The sequence below is a fragment of the Tinamus guttatus genome, unplaced genomic scaffold (genome assembly GCF_059628265.1).
Source record: "Tinamus guttatus ecotype Peru unplaced genomic scaffold, ASM5962826v1 Tinamus_guttatus_pri_ptg000744l, whole genome shotgun sequence".
NCBI lineage: Eukaryota > Metazoa > Chordata > Aves > Tinamiformes > Tinamidae > Tinamus > Tinamus guttatus.
The window spans coordinates 65232-76722 of NW_028289278.1; the positions used below are offsets into that span (position 1 = coordinate 65232).

An 11491-nucleotide genomic window follows, 5' to 3' on the forward strand; every position below is an offset into this window, starting at 1 on the left:
CCGCCGCCTTCCTCTTCCTCCCTTCTCCTTTTCCAGCGTTTTTACCACTTTGCCTTTTTTTTTCCTTAAAAGAAAACCCGGCCCCGTCGGTTATTTTTAGCAGCCAATGGCAACGCCCGGGAGATGAAGGAGGAGGAAAAAAAAATTAAAAAAATAACTTTAAAAAAAAAAGTGCTGCGGAGTGGGGCGTCCCGCAGACAGAGTCACCTTTGAGGCGGGCGGGCGGGTCCGGCCGGCGGCGGCGACAGCGGCGACAACGGCGACAACGGGGGGAGATGGCGGGCGGCGGGCGGCCGCTCCCGGCGCTCCTGCTGCTCCCAGGTACGCGGGGGGAGAGACGGGAAAAGGGGGGAAAATAAAAGGAAAAAATGGGGGGGGGGGCGGAAAAAATTTTAAAAAAAGGGAAAAACGGAAAAACAAATTATAGGGAAAAAAGGTGGGGAAAAAAATAGGAGAGGGGTTGAATTAGGGGCTGCAAATGTTATGGGGGGGCTGGGGGTTGTTTTTGCTTTCTTTGGGATTTTTCCCGGGGGAGTTGGTGAATGAGCCGGGCTCCAAAGGGCGACCCGAAGGGTGACCGGCTCGGTGCCGGATTAACAGAGTCCCGGGAGGCTGGTGGTGATTAACCGGCGGCTCCGCGGCACGTGGACACCCTGTGGGCACCCACAGGGAACCAAGAATATATATATATATATTTTTTTTTTTTTTTTTTGAAAAAAAATGCCCTTTTTTTGCCCTCCCCTCGGGTAATTTTGGGCTGCTTCCCCTGGCAGAGGGCAGAGCCCGGGCTGGGAGACGGAGGTGGCCGGGCTGGGGATCCTGCGGTGCCAGATGCTCAAACCCCATTAAACAGCAACTAAAGCTTCAGGAGGAGAAATTTTAATGGAAAATCCCCCAACCGGGGAGGGAAAACAGACTTTTTTTTTTCTTTTTCCCTGCTTGGAGGGTGCGCTGGCCGCTCTGTCCCAGCTGGGGCGCATCTGGAAGCGCTTCCGCCGCCTTGCTGGGCATGGGCGCTGCTCTCCGGAGACGCCGCAGGCTGCAAATAAAAAAAAATATATAGATGTATATATTTTTATAAAATATATATATATATATGTATATAGTTTGCCCCTTATTTTTTGAAAGGTTCGCTCCCGTTTCCTGCCACTTTTAACCAAGAGGGGAAAGCGGCTTGACCGCTCTGCGGGACAGGAAGGGCTCAGCCACCCACCGAGGTCGTGCCGGGAATCCAAAAAGCGCCGTTTTCCTCCCGCTCCAGCCTTCCCCTCCCATGTAATTGGCGCTTCCCAAAATACGCCCGGAGCCCGGGCCGTGCCCAGTGCCGCCCGGCCTAATTGCGGGGCCGGCTGCCCTGCGGTCCAGCGGGGACAGAGCGGCCGCGGCACTGGGGACGTGACCCCCGGCCACATCCCCTGGGCTCTGCAGCTTTAATTAACCCATTAATTAAACGAGCCAAAGCCACAACACCTGGAGAGGGGCATGAGCAGTGCATGAAGGGGCATAGCCGGAGTGGCGGGCGGTGATTTGTGTCTTATGGGGGGTAGGACGCCGGGGCCCCTCATGCGGGCGCTGAGGGCTCCCCGTCCCCGCAGGGCTCTGCGTCGCCTTCAACGTGGACGTGAGCAGCCCCCGGCTGCTGCGGGGCCCCGCCGAGGCGCAGTTCGGCTACAAGGTGCTGCAGCGAGCGGCCGGTGGGCGCAAATGGTGAGGGGGACCGAGGGGTGGCACCGCCACGGGGCCCTTCTGTCCCCAAACCCCAGGTTGCTCCTAGCAGGGGGGCTGCAAGAGCCCAAACCGGGGCCGGGAGCCCCCTGCTAGTGCTAACAGGATGCAGACGTCGATGGGGATGTCACCCCCCTGGTGACATTGTGTCCCCACAGGCTGCTGGTGGGAGCCCCTTGGGACGGGCCGGCCGGTGACCACCGGGGTGACATCTACAAGTGCCCCATGGGCTCCCCCAACAGCACCTGCACCAAGGTCAACCTCGGTAAGGTGCCCCGGGAGGGGGGTCCTGGGGGCGTTTTGGGGACCCAGCCGGTAGTGACACCCCCGTGTCCCCATTTTGTGCCCGGCTGGAGGCGACGCGGCGCTGCGGGACATCCCGCTCCCCGCCAAGAACATGCACCTGGGCATGACCCTGCTGCCCGGCCCCGACGGCGGCTTCGTGGTGAGCGTCTGTGCAGGGGACACACGGGACGGTGGGCGCGGGGGGCGGCGTCTTGCAAAAAACACCCCAAAACTCTTGTCCCCGTCCCCAGGCCTGCGCCCCGCTCTGGTCCCAGGAATGCGGCACCTCCGTCTTCAGCACCGGCGTCTGCACCCGCGTGGACGGCGACCTGCGGCCTGTGGAGACCCTGGCGCCCACGGTGCAGCGTGAGCGGGGACGGGGACACGGCAGGGATGGGGACACGGCGGGGATGGGGACACAGCGGGGATGGGGACATGACGGGGATGGGGACACGGCAGGGATGGGGACACGGCGGGGATGGGGACATGACGGGGCCAGCGCCGAGCACGGTGTCCCCAACCCGCCGCCTCCGCAGGCTGCTCCACCTACATGGACATCGTCATCGTGCTGGACGGCTCCAACAGCATCTACCCCTGGTACGAGGTGCAGAACTTTCTCAGCAACATCCTCAGCAAGTTCTTCATTGGGCCCGGCCAGATCCAGGTGAGTTGGCATCATCCCTCCCCCAGTGTCCCCCAGTATCCCCCCATGCTGGACCGGGGACAAGGGATGCGATTTTGGGGCTGTTTTGGGGGCGTTTGGGGTGTTTCCTCCTCCAGGTCGGGCTGCTGCAGTACGGCGAGCGCGCGGTGCACGAGTGGACGCTGGGGCAGTTTGGCAGCGCGCGGGACGTGGTGGAGGCGGCCAGGAACATCAGCCGGCAGGAGGGCCGCGAGACCCGCACGGCGCTCGCCATCCGCCAGGCCTGGTAGGAGCCGCCGCGGGGGGCGCCGGGGCCGCCGCCGGCGCCGTCCTCACCGGCCGCCGCGTCCCCTCGCGCAGCACCGAAGCCTTCAGCCCCGCGCGCGGCGGGCGGCCGGACGCCACGCGGCTCCTGATCGTGGTGACGGACGGCGAGTCGCACGACGGCGACGAGCTGCCCGCGGCGCTGGAGGAGTGCGAGCGGCGCCGCGTCACCCGCTACGCCATCGCGGTGAGCGCCGGCCCGGCCGCGCCGCCGTGGTCCGACCCGCCGCGGCGCCGCTCACGGTCCCGGCCCGCCGCCAGGTGCTGGGCCACTACCTGCGGCGGCAGCAGGACCCCGAGGACTTCATCCGCGAGATCCGCTCCATCGCCAGCGAGCCCGAGGAGAGGTTCTTCTTCAACGTCACCGACGAGGCCGCCCTCAATGACATCGTGGACGCGCTCGGCGACCGCATCTTCAGCCTCGAAGGTGCCGCGCGGTGGGCGCGCGCGGGGACGCGGCGCCGGTGCCCGCGGTGACACCCAACCCTCCCCAGGCACCCCCGGCGCCAACGCCAGCTCCTTCGAGCTCGAGATGTCCCAGATCGGCTTCTCCATCCACCTCCTGGAGGTGAGAACTCAACGGGGAAGTGGAAAATGCGGCTCCTTGCGGGTTGTGCATCAGCATCGCGGGAGCCACGAGGCGCTGAGTGTCCCAGGCACGGGAAGAGGAAGGTGGCCGGTTATTTCGGGGTGGCCCTTGGGGACAGTGAGGCACCTTCCGTGTCATGCACCCAGTGTGTAAAACCTATGTGCCAAAAGCCACCCGGGCGCTGCCCCGCGCTCTCCCTTCTCACCAGGACGGGATCCTTTTCGGAATGGTGGGAGCCTACGACTGGGACGGGGCCGTGCTCAAGGAGGGCCGCGGGGGCCGCGTCGTCCCGCCCCGGGCGGCCTTCGAGCAGGAATTCCCGCTGGAGCTGAAGAATCACGCGGCATATCTGGGTAGGGGGGACGATTGCCAGGGGTGCTGGATGCCCCAAGGGATGCAGGATAGAGCAGGGATGTGCGGTATCACAGGGATGCAGGATAGAGGAGGGATGCTGGATGCCCCAAGGGATGCAGGATAGAGCGATGCAGGATAGAGCAGGGATGTGCGGTATCACAGGGATGCAGGATAGAGGAGGGATGCTGGATGCCCCAAGGGATGCAGGATAGAGCAGGGATGCTCAGTGCTCCAAGGGATGCAGGATAGAGCAGGGATGCTCAGTGCTTCAAGGGATGCAGAATAGAGCAGGGATGCTCAGTACCACGGGGATGCAGAATAGAGCAGGGATGCTGGATGCCCCGAGGGATGCAGGATAGAGCAGGGATGCTCAGTACCCCAGGGATGCAGAATAGAGCAGGGATGCTGGATGCTCCAAGGGATGCAGGATAGAGCAGGGCTGCTCAGTGCTCCAAGGGATGCAGGATAGAGGAGGGATGCTGGATGCCCCGAGGGATGCAGGATAGAGCAGGAATGATCAGTACCGCAGGGATGCAGGATAGAGCAGGGATGCTGGATGCTCCAAGGGATGTGGGATAGAGCAGGGATGCTCAGTATCGCAGGGATGCAGGATAGAGCAGGGATGCTGGATGCTGCAAGGGATGCAGAATAGAGCAGGGATGTGCGGTACCTTGGGGTGCAGGATAGAGCAGGGATGCTGGATGCCCCAAGGCATGCAGGATAGAGCAGGGATATGCGGTACCTCGGGATGCGGGGCGCACCAGGGATGCCGGGTGCCCGCAGGGATGCAGGGCGACCTGGGTTTCCCGGTGCCACTGGGCTTTGGAGCAAGCCAGGACACTGGGTGCCCTGGGGACAACAACAGGGTGGCCACGGTGGTAGGACCAGCCACCCCAGGACGATCCCTGAAAAACGCCCCCCATTTCCACACCCGGCGGCGGTGCCGGCGGATGCCGGGTGCCCCCACGCCAGGCTACGCCGTGTCCTCGCTCCGGCTGCCCGGCGGCAAGCGGCTCCACGTGGCCGGGGCCCCCCGCTTCCAGCACAAGGGCAAGGTGATCCTGTTCGAGCTGGGCGCCGCGGGGGACGTCGCGGTGGCCCAGGCGCTCACGGGGGAGCAGGTAGGGCCGGGCGAGTGGGGCAGCCGCGCGGGGCCGGGGCACCCGCCCGGCGTCTCCCCACGCTCCCCGCGCCGCAGATCGGCTCCTACTTCGGCAGCGAGGTCTGCGCCCTGGACGCCGACGGCGACGGGGACACGGACGTGCTGCTGGTGGCCGCCCCCATGTTCCTGGGAGCCCAGAGCAAGGAGACCGGGCGTGTTTATGTCTATAGGGTGGGCCAGGTACAGGAATGGGGCTCACGCGGGGACAAGGGGGTGCGCGGCAGGACTGGGGGGACGCGGAGGGATTGGGGGGATGCAGCAGGATTGGGGGGATGCAGCGGGATTGGGAGGATGCGGCGGGATTGGGGGGACGCGGCGGGATTGAGGGGATGCGGCGGGATTGGGGGGATGGGGCAGGATTGGGGGGATGCGGCGGGATTGGGGGGACGCGGTGGGATTGGGGGCATGCAGCGGGATTATGGGGATGCGGTGGGATTGGGGGAATGCGGTGGGATTGGGGGGATGCGGTGGGATTGGGGGAATGCGGTGGGATTGGGGGGATGCGGCGGGATTGGGGGGATGCGGCAGGATTGGGGGGATGCGGCGGGATTCGGAGGCTGCAGCAGGATTGGGGGGATGCAGCGGGATTGGGAAGATGCGGTGGAATTGGGAGGATGCAGCGGGATTGGGAGGATGCAGCGGGATTGGGGGGATATGGAGGGTCCGGGCGGGTTGGTGGCACTGGGGGGACACGGCCAGCCCAGGGGGACACTGCAGGGACGAGGGGCCTCGGGGCCGGCGGTACCCAGGGCCCCGCCGTGTCGCAGCGGCTCGTGGCGCCGGCCGGCACCCTGCGCGCCGGCAGGAAGCCGCAGGACTCGCGTTTCGGCTACGCGCTGGCCGCCGTGCCCGACCTCAACCACGACGGCTTCAACGATGTGCTGGTGGGCGCCCCGCTCGAGGACGGCCACCGCGGCGCCGTCTACGTCTACCACGGCGCCGCGGGCACCGTCCTGCCCCAGTACAAGCAGGTGAGAGACGGGGTGGAAGCAACATGGGGAGGGTCTCGCCGGTGCCATCGACCTCCAAGGGGTTGTTAGTGCCGCCCCTCGGGGCCGGTCACGCTGTGAGCACAACCTTATACAAGACAGCGGAGAAGCCACAACCCCCAGCACCCGGCTCTCGCCTCCCCAGCGCATCGAGGCGGCCGCGCTGGACCCGGCCCTCTGCTACTTCGGGCGCAGCCTGGACGCGCGGATGGACCTGAGCGGCGACGGGCTCCCCGACGTGGCCGTGGGGGCGCAGGGGGCGGCCGTGGTGCTGCGGTGAGTCCCGGTGCCACCACGGCCACCGCGGCCACCACGGCCGCGGGGCTCTGAGCTGCCCGTTGTGCCCCAGCACCCGCCAGATCGTGCAGGTCAACACGTCGCTGACGGTGGAGCCGGCGGCCATCAGCGTCATCGAGCGGAACTGCCGGCGCGGCGGCGCCGACGCCGTCTGCCTCCGCGCCAGGATCTGCTTCCGCGCCGGGACGCGCGCCCGGGGCCGGAGGGACAGGGATGTTGGTGAGAGCCAGCGGCTGCGGGGGCATCCTGGGCGCGGAAGAACCCCCGGGTGTCCTCCAAGCAGCCCTGGGGTGTCCCTTGAGTGTCCTTCAGCACCCCTGGGGTGTTCCCAGAGCATCCCCAGGGCGTTCCCAGAGCATTCCCAAGGCAGCCCAGGGATGTCCCCAGGGCATCCCCGGGATGTCCCCAGAGTGTCCCCAGGGTGTCCCCAGAGTATTCCCAAGGCATCCCCGGGATGTCCCCAGAGCATCCCCAAGGCATCCCTGAGATGTCCCCAGAGCATCCCCAGAGCATCCCTGGGATGTTCCCAGAGCATCCCCGGGATGTCCCCAGAGCATTCCCAGAGCATCCCCAAGGCATCCCTGGGATGTCCCCAGAGCATTCCCAGAGCATCCCCAAGGCATCCCTGAGATGTCCCCAGAGCATCCCCAGAGCATCCCTGGGATGTTCCCAGAGCATCCCCGGGATGTCCCCGGAGCATTCCCAGAGCATCCCCAAGGCATCCCTGGGATGTCCCCAGAGCATCCCCAAGGCATCCCTGGGATGTCCCCAGGGCATCCCTGGGCATCCTCAGGCTGTCCCCGATCCCCGCAGCCGCACGGGTCCTTGCCGGTGACTCGCGCGCCGTCCTCGTCCCCCGCAGGTCTCCGCTACAACGTGTCCCTGGAGGAGCGGGCGCCGGGTGCCCGCGCCGCCTTCGACTCCTCGTCCCGGCGCCTCCTGCAGAAGCGGCTGGAGCTCTCGCTGGGGCGGCAGAGCTGCGTCCGCATCCCCTTCCACGTCCTGGTGAGCCCCGGTCCCTGTGGCGGCCCCAGCGGCTCCTTCCTGCCCGCTGCCGGTGCCGGGACTGAGCGGGAGCCCCCGGACACCCCAGGACACCTCGGACTATCTGCGTCCCCTCCCCGTCACCGTGACCCTGGAGCTGGACGAGGCCGCCCCGGGCCCGGTGCTGGATGAGGAGTCTCCCAGCACCGTCCGCAGGCTGGTGGGTGCCGGCGGGAGCGGGGCCGGGGCCGCAAACGGAGCCGGAGCCCCGAGCGGTCGCCTCTCCCCCCAGATCCCCTTCTTCAAGGAGTGCGGGGACGACGACGAGTGCGTCACCGACCTGGTGCTGCGGGCGAGCATGGACATCGCGGGCTCCAGGTAGGGCTGGTCACACTCCGAACCCCGCTCCGGGACCCACTCCAGGACCTGCTCCGGGTCCCGCTCCAGGCCCCGCTCCGGGACCCCCTCCAAGCCCTGATTCCAGCCCTGCTCCGGGACCTGCTCCGAGCTCCGCTCTGGGTCCCACTCCGAGGCCTGTTCCGGGACCTGCTCTGGGTCTCCCTCCGGGACCTGCTCCGAGCCCCGCTCCCGGCCCCGCTCCCAGCCCAGCTCCAAGCCCCGCTCCAGATCCACCTCTTGGCCCCGCTCCAGGACCTGCTCCCGGCCCCACTCCCAGTCCTGCTCTGGGACCCACTCCTGGCCCCGCTCCAGGACCCGCTCCGAGCCCCAATCCAGGTCCCGCTCCGAGCCCTGCTCCATATTCCCCTCCTGGCTCTGCTCCTGGCCCCACTCCCAGCCCCGCTCCGAGTCCCACTCTGAGCCCTGCTCTGGGACCCACTCCAGGACTCGCTCCGAGTCCCAGTCCAGGTCCCGCTCTGAGCCCTGCTCCAAGCCCCGCTCCATACTCCCCTCCTGGCTCTGCTCCGAGCCCCGTGCGGTGACCCGTCCCCCGCCGCAGGCAGAGCCCCTACGTCCTGCGCAAGGGCCGGAGGAAGGTGCTGGTGGCGGTGGCCCTGGAGAACAGGCAGGAGAACGCCTACAACGCGAGCGTGCGGCTCCGCTTCTCCCGCAACCTGCACTTCTCCAGCCTCCTGCTCCAGGTGCAGCCCGGCCCCGCGGGAGATCCCGCATCCTCCCCTCCGTCCCTGCTCCAAGCCCATCCCAGGCTCGGGACAAGGGTCTGGCTGCTCCTATGCAGCCCTGTGCCCCCCGGCTGGGCCGTCCCCATCACGAGGACGCTGCAGGGGACGGTGACAACTTTCCCCCCGCAGGACAAGAGCGAGGTGAAGCTGGAGTGCGCGGCGCTGGGGGCGCACGGCCGCCTCTGCACCGTCGGCTACCCCGTGTTCCGCGCGCGGGCCCAGGTGGGTGGCCTGGAACCGGCCCCGCGTGGGCACCCGCGTCTTGTCCCCCGCTCACGGGTCCGTCCTGTCCCCCCCAGGTCACCTTCACCCTGGAGTTCGAGTTCAGCTGCTCCATCCTGCTCGAGAGAGCCGAGGTTGAGCTCGTGGCCAGCAGGTAGGAGACGAAGGGTGCCCAATGGGTGCACCTGCATGCCAGAGTGCACATGCCCGTCAGGCTGCACATACCCATCAGGGTGCAGGTGCCCATCAGGGTGCACGTGCACACCAGGATGCATGTGCACATGAGGCTACCCGTGTATGCCAAGGTGCCCATCAGGGTGCATGAGGCTGCAGGTGCCCATCAGGATGCACATGCCCATCAGGGTGCACGTGCACATGAGGGTGTCCATGTATGCCAAGGTGCCCATCAGAGTGCACGAGGCTGCAGGTGCCCATCAGGGTTCACGTGCCCATCAGGATGCATGAGGCTGCACGTGCCCATGAGGGTGCATGAAGCTGCATGTGTCCATCAGGGTGCAGGTGCCCATCAGGCTGCACGTGCATGCCAGGGTGCATGTGCACATGAGGGTGCCTGTGTATGCCAAGGTGCCCATCAGGGTGCACAAGGCTGCAGGTGCCTATGAGGCTGTAGTTGCCCATCAGGGTGCACATACCCATCAGGGTGCACTTGTCCATCAGGGTGCACGAGGCTGCAGGTGCCCATCAGAGTGCACAAGGGCACATGTGCACGCCAGGGTGCAGGTGCCCATGTATGCCAAGGTGCCCATCAGAGTGCACGAGGCTGCAGGTGCCCATCAGGGTGCACAAGGGTACACGTGCCCATCAGGGTGCACATACCCATCAGGGTGCACGAGGCTGCACATGCCCATCAGAGTGCACAAGGGTGCATGTGCACGCCAGGGTGCAGGTGCCCGTGTATGCCAAGGTGCACATGAGGGTGCACAGGAGCACACAGGCACGCCAAGGTGCTGTGCCCATGCCCGGGGCACCCACGGGTGCCGCCTGGGATGCACCGCGCTGCCCTCCCTCCCCGCAGCGACAGCGCCGAGGCCGAGGCCACCCTGCACGACAACGCGGTGCAGCTCGGTGCCACCATCCGCTACGAGCCCGACCTCTTCCTCTCCAGGTAGGGCCAGGGCTCGGGGGTCTTTGCAGTGCCAGGGTGGAGGGTGCCAGGGCTGCTCCCACCCCGCTCTCGTCCCTGCAGCGATGCCACCCTGCACCGCTACGAGGTGCAGCCGCGCGGCGCCCACGGCCCCGGGCCCGAGTTCAAGACCACGGTCAAGGTGAGGGCGGCGGCGCCCGGACGCCTGGGCCCACCCCGCGGCGGCTCATCCCCTTTCTGGCCCAGGTGCAGAATCTGGGCTGCTACGCGGTGCGAAACGTCACCCTGCGCATGGCCCTGCCGGCGTTCGGCTACCGCGGCGCCGCCTTCCTCTCCGTCACCCGCGTCATCGCCGGCAACGTGAGTCCCTGCCCGCGGCCGGGGGGGACAGGGGGATGTCCCCGGTGCTGGACCCGGCTCCTGTCCCCTCTGGCCAGGCCACCTGTGTCCTGCGCGGCCCCGACGAGGAGCCGGGGACGGCGGCAGCGGCGCCGGTGCATCCCGAGGACCTGCTGCACGTGGACAGGCTGGTGAGGGGCCCGGCGGGTGGCGGGGACGGGGCCGTCCCCGCGTCCCGTCGTCACCGGCCGTCACCCCCCGCCGGCAGAACTGCAGCACGGCCGGGTGCCAGGTGCTGAGCTGCGAGCTGGGGCGGCTGCCGCGCGGCGCCGACGTCGCCGTCCACGTCCTCCGCGTCCTCCACGATTCCTTCTTCCGCGCGGTGAGGACCAGGGCGCCGAGGAGGAGGAGGATGGAAGAGCAGCGCCCGACCTGCCCTCACCGTCCTCCTGTGCGCCCAGGCTCGCTTCAAGAGCGTGAGGATCGTCAGTACCTTCTCCCTGCTTCCCAACGCCCGGAGCTTCCTCATCCTGGAGGGGCCGGGGCAGCGGCGTGAGGTAGGAGCAGGAACGGGAATGGGAACGGGTGCCGGGCGCTTCCTCCCGTGATGCTCCCGGCCTCTCCTCCTTGCAGACGGAGCTGGAAATCCTGCAGGCCAAGCGGGTGCCTGTCTCGCTCTGGATCCTGGTGGGCAGCATCGTCGGGGGGCTGCTCCTGCTGGCGCTCATCATCTTCGGCCTCTGGAAGGTGAGAGCGGGGCCGGGGCCGCGGGCGCCCGCCGGGCCTTCCTCGCCTCCATCCTCCTCCTCTCGCCCCAGCTGGGCTTCTTTGCCCGCAAGAAGCTCCCGGAGGAAGAGGAGGAGAAGGAGGAGCAGTGAGAGGCGGCGCCGTCCCCCGGGGCCGGGATGCGCCCAGGTGAGGTCGGAACCGGCGCCGGAGCCGGGAGCGGCGCAGACGGAGCCGGCGGGAGCGGGGGGCGCCGCGGACGCCCCTTCCCGGTGCTGCAGGAGCCGGCGGGGCCGGGCGCCGGCAAAGCTGATCCGCAGCCGGAGCCGCTCCCTGCTCCGCTTCCCGAACCGCGACCCTTTCCGCTCCGGGAAGGGGGAAATTCCCCCATCCGAACCAGCGCACGGAGCGCAGGGCATGGGGGGGACACGCCGCCACCCCGGCCCAGCTTTCGGGCACATTCCAAGACCTGGGAATAGCAGCAGGCAAGACAGGAGGGAGGAAGCAGGAGCAGAACGCTGGAAATATCCCACATCCCAGGAGCTGCGCGGCCTCCGCAACTCCCTCATCCGGGGGCTCTTCCAGGGACCGTGACCTGGCACAAC

The 11491-nt window shown here is 67.3% G+C and overlaps 1 protein-coding gene across 1 annotated transcript; it reads left to right on the plus strand.

Annotated features, from left to right (window-relative positions):
• The first annotated feature begins 245 nt into the window (after nucleotides 1–245).
• Nucleotides 246–11038, plus strand: ITGA10 (integrin subunit alpha 10). The gene is made up of 30 exons (XM_088537335.1): nucleotides 246–321; nucleotides 1596–1707; nucleotides 1884–1990; nucleotides 2082–2170; nucleotides 2262–2376; nucleotides 2547–2674; nucleotides 2791–2939; nucleotides 3014–3164; nucleotides 3239–3404; nucleotides 3472–3545; nucleotides 3775–3919; nucleotides 4893–5041; nucleotides 5119–5262; nucleotides 5850–6053; nucleotides 6217–6347; nucleotides 6421–6587; nucleotides 7231–7373; nucleotides 7462–7572; nucleotides 7645–7730; nucleotides 8311–8452; nucleotides 8624–8716; nucleotides 8794–8870; nucleotides 9753–9842; nucleotides 9924–10002; nucleotides 10068–10181; nucleotides 10259–10351; nucleotides 10429–10542; nucleotides 10622–10717; nucleotides 10794–10907; nucleotides 10979–11038. Exons 1-30 carry the CDS (start codon nucleotides 276–278, stop codon nucleotides 11036–11038), a joined length of 3489 nt encoding a protein of 1162 aa, XP_088393461.1. The 5' UTR covers nucleotides 246–275.
• Nucleotides 11039–11491: the final 453 nt, after the last annotated feature.

Bases quoted from the DNA above. Each gene is read 5' to 3' on its own strand.
- ITGA10 (XM_088537335.1), top strand. From the start codon at position 276: ATGGCGGGCGGCGGGCGGCCGCTCCCGGCGCTCCTGCTGCTCCCAG. The intron at 8,453-8,623 runs GTGCAGCCCGGC...TTCCCCCCGCAG, and splicing joins TCTCCAGCCTCCTGCTCCAG to GACAAGAGCGAGGTGAAGCT. The intron at 8,871-9,752 runs GTAGGAGACGAA...CCCTCCCCGCAG, and splicing joins GTTGAGCTCGTGGCCAGCAG to CGACAGCGCCGAGGCCGAGG.